General features: G+C 35.3%; 3 protein-coding genes across 6 annotated transcripts; 2 read left to right on the forward strand and 1 right to left on the reverse strand.

Annotated features, from left to right (window-relative positions):
* Positions 1-1,092: 1,092 nt before the first annotated feature.
* On the forward strand, positions 1,093-1,850 carry LOC117913457 (EG45-like domain containing protein 2). The gene is made up of 3 exons (XM_034828440.1): positions 1,093-1,247; positions 1,336-1,615; positions 1,728-1,850. Exons 1-3 carry the CDS (start codon positions 1,145-1,147, stop codon positions 1,732-1,734), a joined length of 390 nt encoding a protein of 129 aa, XP_034684331.1. The 5' UTR covers positions 1,093-1,144; the 3' UTR covers positions 1,735-1,850.
* A 1,321-nt stretch (positions 1,851-3,171) lies between these two features.
* On the forward strand, positions 3,172-4,535 carry LOC117912549 (EG45-like domain containing protein). 2 transcript variants are annotated; one of them, XM_034827178.1, is made up of 3 exons: positions 3,172-3,438; positions 3,873-4,152; positions 4,259-4,535. In XM_034827178.1, exons 1-3 carry the CDS (start codon positions 3,333-3,335, stop codon positions 4,263-4,265), a joined length of 393 nt encoding a protein of 130 aa, XP_034683069.1. In that variant the 5' UTR covers positions 3,172-3,332; the 3' UTR covers positions 4,266-4,535. The 2 variants fall into 2 exon arrangements, with proteins under 2 accessions (XP_034683069.1, XP_034683070.1); XM_034827179.1 differs by lacking the exon at positions 3,172-3,438 and adding an exon at positions 3,729-3,794.
* Positions 4,536-4,664: 129 nt separating this feature from the next.
* On the reverse strand, positions 4,665-16,904 carry LOC117912548 (putative ATPase N2B). Of its 3 annotated transcripts, XM_034827174.1 has the most exons (14): positions 16,755-16,904; positions 15,559-15,695; positions 15,301-15,443; positions 14,464-14,609; positions 13,968-14,047; positions 12,821-13,078; positions 10,939-11,049; positions 10,514-10,636; positions 8,752-8,873; positions 8,604-8,673; positions 7,931-8,023; positions 7,047-7,174; positions 6,011-6,152; positions 4,665-4,979 (listed from the first exon to the last, which is right to left on the reverse strand). In XM_034827174.1, exons 1-14 carry the CDS (start codon positions 16,882-16,884, stop codon positions 4,845-4,847), a joined length of 1,818 nt encoding a protein of 605 aa, XP_034683065.1. In that variant the 5' UTR covers positions 16,885-16,904; the 3' UTR covers positions 4,665-4,844. The 3 variants fall into 3 exon arrangements, with proteins under 3 accessions (XP_034683065.1, XP_034683067.1, XP_034683066.1); XM_034827176.1 differs by lacking the exon at positions 16,755-16,904 and having other exon boundaries at positions 15,596-15,683; XM_034827175.1 differs by lacking the exon at positions 4,665-4,979 and having other exon boundaries at positions 6,151-6,234.
* Positions 16,905-17,049: the final 145 nt, after the last annotated feature.

Raw genomic sequence — 17,049 nt, forward strand, 5'->3', positions numbered from 1 at the left:
TTTAAAGACATTAAAAAAAACTAATTAAAAATATTTCAAATTTGAAATAAATTTTTGTTTTACAAAATATTAAAGATAGTTTTCAAAAACTATATTTCTTAACTATTTTTAAAAACACTTTCTAAACATCTTTGAAAACTTTTGTGATATAAAATTATAAATACCTAACCCATGGTAGGTCGGTCAAGAAATATGAGCACTATCACCCCTCAAGGTCCACACGCACATCAACGATTTAACCATGTGTCAAGCCTTGATTGTTGATGACTTGTGTCGATTGGTAATGAGAAACTTTTAAAAATTGATTTTTCTAGAAGTAATATTTTAAACACCATTATCAACATTTTTATTGAAAATATTTTGCTGAAAACTTGTTTTAAAAATTGTTTTTTCCTTGAAGAAAGGAATATTTTATTAGAGAGTTGGATGGATTGGAAGAAACTTCTTGCTGGCTAATGGCTACAACCTATACAAGAGAAGCTTCCATTTTTGTTAAGTGAAAGATAAGGTTACAAAATTCTCAATCTGCAGGCTGTAAGGAAACAATAATGAGGGTGCACAAGCAAAGAGTGGGGGATGGATCAATAAGCAACATCGTGTGTAGAAGCAAAGGAAAAGGCAGTTTTAGCTTATCCACTTCCATCCTTCTGGCTCTGAGCTCCAATCAAACCAAACCCACGAAAGCACTGACATATGCACTCTCTATCGTATGAAGCCAAAGCAACCATAAATGGATATACAAGAGTGCACTCTACCCTCTAATTCTTAAGTGTGACAGACGAGCTTCTCCTCCTTGGTGGAAAATGGTTTCGTGGACACCCAGTAGAACCTTGAAAGTTCCATTCTCATTTGCCCTTTTTTTTTGTCTTTCTGTGATTCTTTCTCTAGAACTCAAACAAAACCCAAGTCATAAAATAATGGATAAATCATCCTCATCACTTGAGGAGGATTGTCAGTGTGGCCAAAAGTGATTGCTTTGATAATTGATAGGTATATGATCAGAACATATGGCCTGGCCACATGATTCTGATACCGATTCAATTTTACCTAATTACCTAATTATACTTTATTAGCATTCCTAACTATATATATAACTCTGAAACTATCAACTACAACAAAGAAATTAGCTCTCCTTTTTCCTCTCATGAGGCTCATCATGGCAATTATCTTGCTAACCTTCTGCAAACAAGTAACCCTAATCCTTGGGGATATCGGGACAGCCACCTCTTACAAACCACCCTACACACGTGAGTTCATTACATGTATTCTTAATCCGATCACCAAAACAGTATAAAGTTGTAAGGGTGTTTTTTCTTTGTTGTCATCTTTGTGCAGCAACTAGGTGCTATGGCAGTAGACAAGATCAATTCCCTCCCGGAAATCTGTTCATTGCTGTGAGTGAAGGGCTGTGGGACAACGGAGCTGCCTGTGGGAGGAGGTATAGGCTGAGGTGTTTGAGTGGCAATAATAGGCCATGCAAAGATGGTACAATTGATGTAAAGGTGGTGGATTACTGCACAAAATCACCCTGCCCTTCTACTATCCTCATGTCAAATGATGCTTTTTCCGCTCTCTCCCGCTCTCCTGATGCTAAAATCAACATCGAATACATCCAGTATAACAACATATATCCCTCCTTTTTCTCCTTCTCCTTTTCCTTCTCCTTCTCCTTCTCTTCTCCTCTCCTTCTTCCTAATGACTTATTTTTCAACATTGTTGTTTTGCAGGATTTGACACCAAATGCAGAAAGAAATGTTGCATCGTAATGTAAATTTTGCAGCAGGGTTCTGTGTGTACTTTGGTCATGTAACAGTTTTCAATAAAAGAACGGAATCTAAAATTTGTTGTCATGAAGTTCTATATGGAACTTGTCCATACTACATGCAAAATTTGTAAAAGCATCTATAATACAAACTCAAAAGTAGCTGAACTGCTCCTAAAAGTCGCAGTATGCGTAAATGTTGGAAACCGACTTCAATCCAATTGATGGTGCTTAAGGCATATTTCCACTTACAACCAACATAATTTCCAGCAGACATAATATACTGCAGCAGCTTGGTCAATCCATTTACAAGTATCCCAAAATCCTGAATTATTTCACTACTAATTAATGAGGTGATGATTAATAGACGAATTCTAGATTCATCCTCTACAAATCATCAAATTAACCTGTTCTAGTAGTAGCATGCTCTGACCCAGTCACAATGTGAGCATAAGCATGCTTAGAGCTTGGACTTCAACCAGAGTTAGTTCTCATCTCTGACTTCTCCACCGTTTAACACATGAGTATGGGATGTGTTTGTGGTTGACCACATAATGTGGAGCACTAAGTCAAAAGCCAAGCTCTGGTGATGTACTGATAATGATATGTAATGTACAATCAAATCACTACATTAGTGGGTGGGGCTTATCTGTATTTTTGCATAGCATACACCCATTATGGCTTTGAATATATGCAACTTCATAAAGCTTTACGGTGTATTTGGCAGCAATGATTCAATCTATGGGCATGCCACCCATGCTAATGGAGCCACCATGAAATCGAATAAATCTTGGATCACATATCAGATACTCTGTGATGAAATAGTTATCCTAAAGTCGGTTCACAGATCAACTAGAGAATTCCAGCCACTAATGGAGAAGCCCAAGTCACGATTATGATAATACTGGCTTGCTTTATCCTAATACGAGTGACAGAATAGTTATCTTCAAATGGTGTGGGGACAGCAAGAAATTGTTCAAATGGATGAATTTGCTGTAAAGCTTTTGTAGTCTAGCTTGCATCAGTAACATGCCTTTCCTTTTAAAATGATTATGATAAAGATGAAGGATGATTTGTTTAAGAGAGAATGTACAGAAAAACCGGCATTAGTCCTAAACAAAGCTACATCATAACATAGATTTGCAATTGGCAAACAACTCCATCTCAATCAGTGTGGGACTAACAAAATCTTAATAATGGCACTTCTTAGGCATTCACCATTAAAGCTCAAAGCTTCTGCATTTAGAATATGCTGACTGAGAGGACCATGTGCGTATATGCTTTATTTTATATTAGTGGGAAGACCCCCTTCAGCTGCCGTAAACCTCCAAAACTCTGATTTTTACCAAGAGATAATGGCATTCATCATCTCCCACCAAAGGCATTCAAAGAAAAGGAGTGAAGAACAGGGAAGAAATCATTAGAACCCAAGATTGCATGATCTCAAGTGGGTGTCCCGTCTTGCATGCTTGTTAGTATAAATTGGACTGCCTATGGAGACCCCAAGAAACAACCATACAAGGGCTTTGGTGTTATAAGCGCTTTTGTGTTCTAAGCTCAGTAAGCCAGGATGAGGTCATTCTTGACATATGTGCTTCTGGTTTGTTCATGTTTGGATATTCCTGGAATTCTGGGGGATATTGGCACAGCAACGTCGTACGATCCTCCATACTTGCGTATGTAAAACATACCCTGCATTATACATTATCTAGTCTTTGGCTGTATATTACAAAGTTACATTATGTAATCAGATTTATGCCTAGTTATATTTTACTAAGTTGATAGGTAGCTGATGAAGTTAGTTATATGAGGAAGAAGCCAGGACACTGCATGTGATACGCAGGCCAAACCAACATTCCATGTGAGCACACATGTTCACCTGTATGGTTGTTGGCCACCTCTTGGACTGATCATCACATATAGTGCTTCCTGCTGAATGACCCACTCCCTAGTCCCTACCATCCAACTACTTTTTAACACTGTTTCATGATATGTTTTGCTGTCACTGTTTCATGCTATGTGTTGCTATCAGGTTTGTTCTTTACTTTGTACAGTAACATGGTTTTGAGTTGGCTGATTTTCTTTTCCTTGTTTTCTTGTATTAATGAAGCAACAAAATGCAAGGGCTACGACCAAAACCAATTCCCAGAAGGGGGACTGTTTGTTTCAGCAAGTGATGGGTTATGGGACAATGGAGCAGCCTGTGGCCGGAGATATCGGTTGCGGTGTATCAGTGGTCTAAGGCGACCATGCAAAGAAGGATCTATAGTTGTGCAGGTTGTTGATTTTTGTCAACACCGTCCCTGCCCAGCTACAATGGTTCTATCAAACAAAGCTTTTGATGCAATCTCAAGGATCCCAAGTGCCAAAATCAACATTGAATATGCACAGTAATGATTTTTCATTTTTCTTATTCGGATTCATAGATTTTGTACATACATACACTCAGTTCATTAAATATGAATGGCGTACTAATATAGATTTGCATGCTTGCAGGATTTGATTGGAATGCAGCAGAGGCAAATTCAAATGAGTACCATAACATTTGTTTCAGTTTCTTACCAAAGGACATAAAGATGAAATTGACTCACTTGAATACAGATCTGTGTAACTTAGTAAAGCAGAAACGAGGGATACCTTTCTACCTTTCTTCTGTTGTTAACTTGGAAAAAGAGAACTTTCCTCCATGATGTTCAGTTGCCCAATGATCATAGCTACAACATTGTCTTTCAAATTTGCAGAAATAATAAATTTCCCTCTTTCCATTTCTCAATTATAAATCATATTAAATTTGAGTAGTTCAAAAGTTGCAACACTTTACACATAGACAAAATCAGGTAGATGTCCCAGATTTAGTGAATTCAGAGAACAGACAGCATCATTATGCTGATTGTATCAGAGATAAACTGGAAAAAAGAATTGCTTTTTATTATATTAATTCAACCTCATATGAAACATGTTCAGTATTTATTCAAGTAATAAAAGAAAAGGCACATGAATAGAACAGCTAAACCTGTAGGAGAGAAGAAGAATGAGCATTATCAATACTTGAGGTATGGTATCAGTACAATAAGTTTACTTCTCAGCAGGTTGTTTGAGATTGTAAGGTTCTTGCATTATCATCCCTGAGCTCCTGGGGTTGTATCTGGAAATAAGGATGAAGATCGCAAACTCCTTCCAGGTATAAAGGTGTCTGCATTTCGATCAAGCGCGAGACCTGCATAAGTAGCTTGTTTTTTAAACATTGTTCTTGCAATGAATCGTGTATTTCTCAACCTTTAGAACCAGGATGAAGAAATCTAAAAGAAAATCAATGAATAATTACTATGAACAGTAAGATAATATCATACCAATCAGATTGAAAGAAGGAAATAGAAAAGCCCTTAAGTAGTAGGAGTGATAACTGTAAAAGTTCAGAGTTCTCTTTTTCAGACATAGATCAGACTTCCTATTTCAATTTTACCTTCTATTTCTCAATAAAAAGGAGCTAGTTATGCCAAACTTAAAACCTTTAATTAGCATTGCCTAATTGCATCTAAAGACTGATACGAAAATTAGAATTTGGGCAAATGATACTGTCCAAAAATTATGTATTTCAGGTTAAGATTCTATATTTAGATTTTATAATATTTCATTCATTAGAATAATAATCCTAGTATTCTAATTTTAAGATATCATGTGAACCCATTTTTTTTTTCTGCTTGCAAAAACCTCACAAGTAACCAAATCCTTTTATCCATTTACCAAGTTGGAAAATATTCTGAATCCAGTAAAGTCAATGAAGTTGCTATGCCTTGTGGCCCAAAATGCGGATTCAGATTTCTAACATTAAGAAAGTAAAATATTTTGTGTTTACTAGGCCTCCTATTCATTTAAGTTGTCCATTCTTAAAGCCTCAGATTTCTTGGAAAGAGAGAAAATGTAAAGGAACTAAATAGTATACGCACAAAATCAAGAGAATGAAATTTAAAAGAAAACAATTACAGTTAAAGAAATCAGCGACCATGAAACAAGAAACTTAATGTATTAAGTATTTATGAACCCTGACCAGGCCACAACCATCTTGAAAATAAGGAATCTTATCTCTTGTATGCACATGACTGCTTGCACAAGCACCCAGTACCATTCAGATGGTGCACATTGAGGTGGGACCCATCTAAAATACAAGTTGGGTGATTGCATTGAAAGTGTGTGGAAAGGTTTTTTTTTCCCTTGTAATGGAGGGGGGAGAGAGAGAGAATCACTTACTGCACGGCGGAAGGCAAACATCTCTTCTTGACCCGAAAGCAGTGATATTATGCCAGCTGGTGCACCTCCTGAACCTACATTACCTTCTGCTAAAACATTTCGGCGAAGTTTCCCACCTTCTGTCTCTGTTTCAAATTGGAAACTGGAAAAGGAAAGTCCACCTGCTGTTAATAGTGGCAATTGGCAAACACATTCTTTCCTCTCAGATTACCACCATGACAGAGCTGATACGATCAAAATAATTTTTCAATTTTTGCAATGGAGAAAGAAAGTAATTATTTAAATTACTATGCTATTTATGGGGCCCTTTTTGAGGTAACAATTGAGGAACTTGCCATAAAGAACACAAGATGAAACACATGAAGCACTCAGCCCTCCTTCAAACTAGATGTTAGATACCATCAAAATAAATTAGTTGATTAAGTTACTAAAAGTATCCTCCTTGGATTCAAGAATCTAAGAAAAAGAAAATTTTAAAATATTAGTACATGTGAATGATATTCAACACCTATATAGTAAGTGGCACAATGTGAATGTTCTGTGGTACCACATTAGCATAATGCTGTGGTACCATAAAGACACAAGATATTTTCTCTGTGGTATCATAAAGCCATAAAGGCACTAGATATTTCTCCAAAAGTGGGACCATCCTTCTATAAATCATGGAATGCATCCCAATCAATTATATCAACTTTGAGGAAAACCTCCATACTAAAGGAGGATGCTATCCAATGGTCACCTTCTCCCTTGGGGGATGTCAAGCCTAATCCCCACCTTTCTTCAAAATCTTTCCCTATGTAATATTTCGTTGGCAAACAAAACTAGAACTATAACCTGAAATTTTTTCTGGGAAATAAAATGGAAATGAATACGCATAACCAAGATATGTCTTCTAATCACACAAAAATGTAATAGAACTTGATTGTGCAAAAGAACTAAGAGGCTGGAAGATGTGATTAAAAATACAAAAACTGAAGAAAATACAAGAAGACAATCAGGAGGTGTCGAGCACAAGCTGAGGATAATGACTACTTGCCTCTCCAAATCAAAAAGGGTTCCCTCTTCAGTTCCTTGGAACAGATCATCAATAGAAGAAGCTGCAGAACAGAACAGGCAGCAATGATGATTGTATAGCTCATCAATAAGGGTGATAAACCTCCTTGCCTGACAAGTGAAACCATGTTGATGTTTGGAACTATGATAAGGATGTACACAAAAAATAATAATAATAATAATAACGAACATAATAATAATGAATTCACTTTATTGATTGATAATGGAGATTGATCCAAAGTTTCCAACCCAATAATATAGCAACATATGTTATTCATATGAAAAATATCGAATAGAAAATGTATGCATCCAAATCTATATATGATCCAGATGAGGTGAAAAGAAGAGAGAAATATAATTAATTAGCTCTGGTCTACTGATATTTCAAAGTGGCAAAAAATAGTTCGTGGAGTCTGCCTCAACACCATATTTGCATCAGTGCTAGGATTAACTGGGCTCAATCTAGTTCAAAAATAACTTTTTCCAGCTCAGATAGGGAAAGTTTTGGTAGGTTGAAGCTCAATGAGTCTTACAGAAAATGCATGCATCCAAATCTATATATGATCCAGATGAGGTAAAAAAGAAGACAGCAATATAATTAATTAGCTTTGGTCAACTGATATTTCAAAGTGGTGAAATATAGTTTGTGGAGTATGCCCCAACACCATATTTGCATCAGTGCTACTCAATTTAGTCCAAAAATAACTTTTTCCAGCTCAGATAGGGAAAGTTTTGGTAGGTTGAAGCTCAATGAACCTCAGGTGGATCATATAACATTTCCAACACCTAGATTTCTGTGATAATCATTCCAATTTAGTTATAATATTGGCACATTTTGGTGGAAATCTTAGCACAAGAGTAGCTTACCTTGTCACGAATACGCATACTCATCACAGGAATGTCAGATATAAAAACAGTGTGATAGTTTTTAGCTACTGCAATATAGTCTGCTGCACCCACCTGAAGACAATCGCATGAAGTAAACATTTGGAGAAAGAAAAACATGATTCCCTCATAATGTCTTCAAATAGTATGATTAATGAGATCTACTAAGTAAGAACATAAGTCAACAAATAGTTTGCATGTGTAGCAATCTCATGGTTCTTCTTCAAGGACAAGAACATGACTGAATGAGTTCTTGAAAATTAAGACTAGTTTAGTAAGCCTCAAGGAAGAGGGTCATTGAATAACAGTTCATTTTCATTCTAAATGAGGGCAGTTTGCAGGCTGGTCATTTATCTTTCTTGCAGCCAGGTACTTGAGTATAGTTACGTTTTCCTTCTTTAAACTTCCAATGTGCAAATTTGTTCTAGTGACTTGCAGTTCAAGATTGTAAACTTTTCCTACAGCATGCTAGATAAATAGGTTAAATAAGACATCATCTAACAAAATCTCTTGGAAGGGGATAAGTACAATTTCATAAGATTAGCTTGTTATTGGCTTTAAAAACTAAATGCAAAAGCATGAATACATATCTAGAAACAGCAAAAGTTTAATTTCTAAACAAGATCATGAATTCATACAAAGTCAAGAATAATACCGGCCGACCACATAAATAATCGAATTTGAACCGTGCCACTCCATTACAGCTCTCAGGAACCTCCAATGTTCTAGTTTAAATTACAAGAATGTCTTTCAGCATGATAAGGTGCATTTATTAAATTCACAAGATTCAGTTTGAAAAATACCTGCCAAACATCACCAGAATAGTACTAGATATAACCTTTCCTCCTGATTGGTTTATGACCTCATGCCACATTTCCTCAAATTTCTTAAAAGCAATACCATCTAAAGGCCAGAAGTAATGGGCCTGCATTTATGCAATTAGATTTTAACCAGCAGAAAGAAAGACTTGGTCAAACACAGAGACTAAAGGTGTATTTTTAGTGTTACTTCCAAACTAGATGGTCAAATAAGTTGTTCCTAAATGAATGTATCTGAATAAGGACATAGACATAGATGAGAAAAAAAAAATACAAGAATGAATGCACCATGAAAAGTTCGAAGAAGCACCAGAAAGTGACAAGACAAGAAATGATAAGATAGTATTCCCACATGGAATGAAAACCTACAACTCCAGTACAATAATCACAGCTCCATGACTATATTAAACCTCAGCTCCACCAATAACCACTACTTACCTTCTTTCTCTCTCCCTATCTAATATCTCCATCATCTCTCAACTTGATCTGACTCTTTTTTTTTTTTTTTTGCCTTATGATCTCCCTGCTTTCTCAGATCTGCCTTTTTCTCTTTATTTTTCATCCTTTGAATTTAAATGCACCCTAAAGAGGATGAAATTTGGACACCCCAAATAGTAAAAAGTAAAGGCTTTGTTGTTGTTACCGTTTTATTTACATGAAAGTGAGACAAGAGAAATTGTATCATTAAAAAAATTAGGTTCAAGGAAGGATGGGTTATCCTTCAAGCTAAGCGGAATGAGGAGGCCAAAAGATCAAACTGTACAACAGAGCTTCAAAATACACCCAAAAGAACACCAGCCTAAAACCCACATGAACCCAATCATCTCCTTTTTCTTTTATACCCGCAAAACTAATCAGAAAATAGTTCTCCTTTCATAATTGGTGCAGATAATTGTATCAACCAAGTTGAAATAAATAGTAGACATTGTAATAAACTACATAAATAAGTAATTGGCCTAGTGTAGTAAAGGATTTTAAACTCTCCCATTAAAAAAAAGAAAAGAAAAAAGAGTCCAAATTTCTGAATAGATCATTTTTTATCAACCAGGTTTAAAAATAAGAGAATGGTAATGAAGCTGTGATATATAATTTATAACTAAAAGTTTATATCTTGAAAGGATTTTAATAAATAGAAAAATATTAAATATGTTTTTATGCTTAATAATCATAAATCATTGTTAAATTTGAACAATTATTTTTAATATGAGAACATAAACTGTTTGTCAACAAACTAAGTTTAACAAAATATAGTATTCTAACAAAACAAGCGAGTTTATGTAGTTTATTTCAAGAAATTGTTGATACCAAATGTTATAGACAGAACAGTTGTGGTAGTATGGTATACATTCCTTGTGCCTATATATATTCTATTGGTCTTGCATTCAGATGTTAGAATAAATGACTACATAAATGTTATTCTATCCTTGAATTTTCTCAAACATACCTACTAGCAAGCATAAAATACATATTAGTCATGTATGCAATTTATTTACAGATGTTGCCTAATTCTTCAAATGTTCCTTTGGCACTGTTTAAAGTTTATCACACAATTTCATATTTTACAACTAATCTCTACTCTAGGTAAAATTCTTTCTACTCAAGATAGATATATCCATAAACCTTGATAGTATCATCAATCACTGATGTTCTATTCATTGTTTAGAATTAAATCATGAAAAAACTTCATCAAGTCATGAATCTGAGATAAGATTTGAATCAACAGTAGAATTTGCTTAGGCTCTCTCACTTTGTTTATAGATCTCTGTGCAATAAGGCGGCGATAATCAATCTCATTTCCAATCAAAACATTCTCACAGTGCCGCTCCAATTTGGCAACAAGCTTTAGGAAGATCTCCTTCTGCATGCCATCCTGCAAGAGCAAGATTTGTGAGGAAAAGGAAATGTAAATATTGAAAAGCATTTCAACTCTGAAACCCTAAAAGTGGGTGATTCTTATCATTTGTAAGTGAACATAGAATAGAAAACCAAGAAATATCTACAGCATGATCAAGGTCCATAAATTATTGTCAACGTGTTTTAGCAGACAAATACTGAGCCAAAAATGCCTTGAAGAATTCTTGCCTAACAATATATAAAAGTTAAACTGATAAAATAAACTGACATCACGTGTCAGAAAAAAGGAGTTGGCAATGAGTCCATTTGAAAACACACCTGGTTTAAATCATTTGGTGCTCGATTACTGGTGGCCACAAGAACAGTTCCAGTACTCAACAATCTGCTTATAATTCCAGATAAGGCCACAACAGCAAATACATCAACAGTCTGCAATAGAAAGCAATAGTTTTTAATTCAAGAAATGAGCTGCAAAGTTAATAAGAAACTTATACTCCATATAAAATGAACTTGAAACGTAAATTTGAGTGTTCCACATCAAGTGAAGGAGCAGTTAATAATATAACTTCAGACAATAGGGCAGAAAATAATGATATATATATATAGATGATATTTTATTAACTCAACCACAAAAAGGGTATCTTAACTAGTTTAGTGTCCAACTTCTGAAAGTGATCTCATACAGGGAGGGCTAGAGAGAAAGGACAGCAGAACTTATGTACCCCCAGACACAATAAAAGGATGAGGACTTTTTCCTTCATCTATCATCTCTAGTTCCATCAACTGAGAAAGAAACCCCAAGTAAAGCTGTGGCCCCCTTGTTGCTTTTAGGGCAAAGTTGCTGAAGCAAGTCTAAAGGCCAACTTTCTTTGTTTGTGAACTCTGAAGGAGACTGAAGAAGAATGCATTTTTGAGTCAGCATTTATTTCCTTTGCATTCTATTTTGGTCTAGCAGTAATTTAGACAATAATGTGAAGGCGGCCTTCAGAGAGCTTACGCAGATGATATGGAGCTACAATCTTAAGTTTAAAAGGGGCATTTGTGTTCCATGTCTAAAACCTGGAGAGAAATAGCTGAGTACTCGGTGTAACTCCTAAATGAAAAATAACGTGCACTGAAAAACTACTTGACAACAAACATTAATTCTATCACTGCTACAGTCAAGAAATTCTATGTGATCCAAAATCAGACCATGACATATTGTGGTTTTTTATATCACCGGACTGCAAGAGAAGAGTTGATTGCTCTAGATGAACGATTATCAGACGACCAGGCTTGTTAAAACCTTTACTCCCCTTTCAATTTTGATCAACAAACAAGATAAGATATTACTTCCTTGGGGTGTCTTCTTTTATAAAACATCTGGGGAAACTCAGTTATCCAGTAGAGGATAATTATATGTTAATCTTTACATTCAGTAGGTGGTTTAAAAACTCAACCATGAAATAGTATCATCATTTTTTCAAGAATACCATAGAATTCTCAGCCATCTGCAAAATCTTATCAAGAGTGCCTTCCTCTTCTTTTATAGGACAGCTTCACCACTGACAATAATATGGTATGAGTAATACCACATCAACATTTCATGTCTAACTTCTATATTTACTAAATAGAAATTAGAGATGTGCTCTTTGTACTCTTGGAAAAACAGTCAAATCCTTCTTCACCTTCAAAGATGATACTTTCCACCTACTCTTCAAAAAAGGCATAGAATGTCGCCTCTGCTAGTCTGTACTCAAGGAACATTATGAATACAGGAGCAATAGATTTCATAATTGTAGAACACAAATATATTCCATCACTTCAAAATCTATGCAAAGATCAAAATTAGACATTGAAGCCATTTAACAAATCAAAGGCAAGGAAGCATTATAACAAGATAATGTTTGTTCATCATACAAACACATCAAATAAAATGCTAGACATTCTATTCTCCTGTAAGTCCACCACAAAAAAGTTGCTAGGCAAGATAAATTGGTTCTTGAAAGAGCATTAAACAAATAAATGCAACCTCTTTAACAAGTTGAACACCTTGTATGTATCATTAAACCATGCATTATAAATGAAAAGGTGAATTAAAAAAAGATAGGCTCCTGAAAAGGACAAGGTAACAATGAACGTGTGTTGGTGCACAGATTCTGAAATTCTGATGCCAGATTGTAAATTTAGAACAAACACTTCTGCATGTTTTTCATCTTACCTGAATCTCATCAAAGCAAAGAATGCTAGCCCCTCTTTGATCCATCTCTCGGTCTACAAGAAACTTATCTGCTACAGCAGGAAGAATGTTTTTCATCTGTACCTCATGCTTATATCTTTCTTCCGCAGCTAACCATTCTTTAACTTTTGTATCAAAAGGAAGATTCATAATCCAGCTAGAAATATTCGACTGCAAAGACTTTTCCTCCACTTGATTCTTCCATACTTTATGCATATGTTCATTTATTTCAAGCATAGCCTGAAAATTAAGATGGAAAAATACCATCTTGATACAATGCATGAAATTTGACAGAACGAAGTAAAAACTAGCAGATGAACATTTTTTTTCTAAATCATTTTGGGAAAAAGTACATATTGTTCCCATTGATGTGCACACCCAAACACACACTCAACACTAAAGACATTGGCATGAGTGCTCATACATGCACAAAACCTTAGAGGCATGCGCATGAACATAACCGATTGTCCCCACCTTTCATTACCACCTCTCTCTTTCTCACTCTCTCCTACCTATTTTTTCTGAATTATGTACAAATGGGTCTAAAGAGCATCGGAATTTATCCAGTGGGGATGTTGGATGATTGAGCAAAGTTTGAATTCTCTAAATTACTGTCTACCTTCACATGCACAAGAAATATGGATGTTTTAGTGATTCATGTTGAGCATCCATAAGGAGAGGCTCTTAATATAATAGAACAAAACAGGCATATTATACTTGTGAATGTTAGTACATAAATATGTATGTTTATACATCTCTTCTTTAAGGTCAATCTTGAAAAATCCAATTTTGACAATCCATTACTTTCCACAAAAAACCAATGACCACTTTGTTCCATACCAAAAGAAACCAACTCCTCTGAGACAAAGCTGTTTGGATTTAGGCCCTTAAACTGAATTGGCAAGGAACTGACTCAAATTACCTCAAAAACATTAATCACTTTCAAAAAAAAAAAAAAAAAAAGGCTGACCAACTAGTGTTAGGTACTTAGTTGGGCCTGGACCTTCAAGAATCAAGATAGCCTGATGCATTTCCTTAATAACACAAACCAACATAGAAGTTCATTTTTATGAGTGTGACCATAAAAATAATTTCAAGGATATCACTCAAAGCGTAAACTAATTTTCACCTCATGAAAGTGAAACCTTCTTCGATGTTTAACAATTCCTTCAGTGGCACTATAAAACATATCCATAAGCATTGTCTTTCCTACAGTTTGTAGAGTCATGGCTTCAGTTTAGTTTCTTCATATGAAAAAAAATGATAAATAAGTTAAAAAAGTGAAATTAAGCAAGTAATAAAGATTAGTAGATGATGATGATGGCAACAGTGACTATCTTACTGGTGATAGTGTTGGTGATGAATGATTATAATGATGATTAAAAATCCAATGGAAGGAGAGAAGCTATCTCCTCGGCAATTTATTCTTCTCCAAGAGGGTGGCATAGAGTAAAAAAATTAAACAGTACAGGCTGTTAAATGGGAATCAATGTTCCAATTTTTGCTGTATGGATGACAAATTATTCCACTTGATCATATTTAACAAGGAAATAGAATAATATAAAATAATTTTTATTTCACATATTGTATTTACAGGTAGATATGGGAAAGAGTTAGAAACATACCACTTCCTACACTACCATACAAATATAAACCTTTTGGAGCTGGAGGAGGAGTTGGGCGCCGACCAATTACTGTATCCAACTTCTTTTCTCGATTAAGGTATGAAACCCATTTTCCCACTCCTGGTTCGACATTGTCAGGTTTTTTCCTGAGTCCAACGAAATTTCATTAATACAGAAGCTGAGAAGGGTGACCAAAGAAGAAAGCATAACATGATATAAAATCACAAGATGTCTGTATGGATTTCCATCGGCTAGTTTTGGACATAGTTTACCGATATGAATCTAGAGAATCTTCCTTCCTTCCTTCTTTTCTTTCTTTCTTAATATGATATTTATTCACAATCTACCTTACAGAAAGGGAGAGAATCTTTAATAATAAGTAAATGTGAAATCTCCAGACTCTCGCTTCCCTACTCCCTGATTTTAAAGCCTGTCATGAAACCTCCCTAAAGCACCCTAAAGATACAGCAATTTAGAGCTTCCACAGCAAGAACAAATGAGTAGGGTGAAAGATGATCCCCTGCCTCTCAGGTTGTAAGAGCTCTGAAAAGAACCCGTGAGAGTCTCATTGATTAACTCTGAAAACCTAGCCATGGAAATGCAAATAATAATCTAAATAACTGCACTGTGATGTTAGGTTAAAATGTAAATTGAAATTGAATTAACATAGAAGTATTGCCTGCAAATTAAAACAACCAAACATTAGACAACTCATAGCTGAAAGTACCAGTACTTAAATATTTGAGACAAACACAGTAGTTATTATGTCAAATAGAAATCACTAAGATAAATTTAAACATTTTCAGATAGGAATTTTGGAAGTGTAGTGTGCCTCACCGAAACATCCATCTCTCAACAAGTCTATTCCGATACTTGCTTACAGTTGTCCCTATGTCTCCCTGTTGTTTGAGCTCAGCTTCCTCCATCAAAAGCCTGCGTCGCTCATTCTCCCTTTCATTCTCCCACTTTGCTAGGGTTACCTTCAACAAGTAGGAAAAAGGATTCAGAATCAAAGAAAATCATTATATGAGAAGATCTAAGTTTTGCAAAAAATATTAGCTGAGACAGTGTGCATCATTGGAATCTAAATTGTACATGATATTCCTCCATCTCTTTCTCATACTGCTCTAACCTCCCAAGTAAATTGTCCAATTCCAGAGCAACTCTTTCCTGGTCAGGATCATGCTGGAGCTTCCCTTGCTCAACTAGATTCCTATAGCGTGTGAGAGGTCCTGAAAGAGAAACATTCATATTTTTTGCAAATATGAATGATATACAATTTAGAGAAACATTCTAAATTTTACATTATACTCTGAAGGAAAATCAAGAAAGAAGCATTAGGAACATAAAAGATGCAAAGCTTAAGCAGAATCAAACAAAACCATATAATCAACAAGGATCCAAGCCCGAAGCTCAATCAGTTAGGTTGTCCACCACTCAAGGCAGATTTAATCATATACTCACCTATTTATAAAAAAAACTTTATAAATAATTTTTCAAGAGGTTTTATAAGATAATAAAAAATCAATAAAAGTTATGAAATTGGACCAAGAAAAAGAAGAATTGCTCCTATAGGAACTTCCCTGGGTAGAATCATTCTCCGTTCTTCAGACAGGAGCTTTCTTGGTTGCCAATATAAAGTTGGCTAAGTAAATCAGTATTAGCAACCAAACAGAACTGAACAACTGAATTTGGTGTTGAATGCCTAACCCCTACTTGATAATCTATTTGAGCTTGGGGCTTAGATCCACATACTGACTATATGAGAAGGCTTTTCCACTTGAAATTCTTGCTAAGGTCCTCAAATTGAGTATGCTTTGGTTTTGCCCTCTCAAATTTCTGGCCGGTTCAAGTCCCATGTTCCATTTGATTACAATAAAACAAAAAGGAAAGCAAATAAATTTTGCAGCCCATTTGAGGCCCAACCTTTTATAAGAATCATACTTTTTATTTCTTTTCCTACAAACTACTCTGCAACCAGACAGATCCTCATGTTTCCCAGAAAATGAAAACCCTAATAGATCAAAACATTTGTTAAACTAAATTGAGTGGATGCTTTACAGAATATCCAAAACTCCAGCTCCTTTTGTTCTTATTTTCTCAGCGACCAAATGTAAGAAAATTATTAATCCCATAACAGAACACCCTTCTCACACAAACACAATATAGATGCTGAGCTTGTGACAAAACCATCAAATTGACACCATCAATCAACAATCAAGGAAAAAAAAAAAACTAACTGTTTGAACCAATATGACCCAAATAAGGTAACAGAGAGGGGGAAGGAGAACCTGGACGCTTTGGCGAAGAAAGATGGGGATGATCACAGTAAAAGCGAAACACATTGATTTGAAATTTAGGTTTCGGCTGAAGAAACCGTTGGGACATAAAAGAAGAGATTTTCGAAGAGACCCTTCTCATTTTCTGAGCCCGTCTCTCTCCCTAATCAGAATTCAGAAGAATTCAGAGAAACCAAATTGTCAGAGTGGAGTAAAGAGCTCGAAAATGTAGGCGGTGAAGAGTGAACCCAGGTTGTCCACGTCTATCATGTTTGAAATGACGCAGCTATTCACTCAAAACGACGTC

This window comes from Vitis riparia, chromosome 4 (genome assembly GCF_004353265.1).
Source record: "Vitis riparia cultivar Riparia Gloire de Montpellier isolate 1030 chromosome 4, EGFV_Vit.rip_1.0, whole genome shotgun sequence".
NCBI classification, from domain to species: Eukaryota; Viridiplantae; Streptophyta; class Magnoliopsida; order Vitales; family Vitaceae; genus Vitis; species Vitis riparia.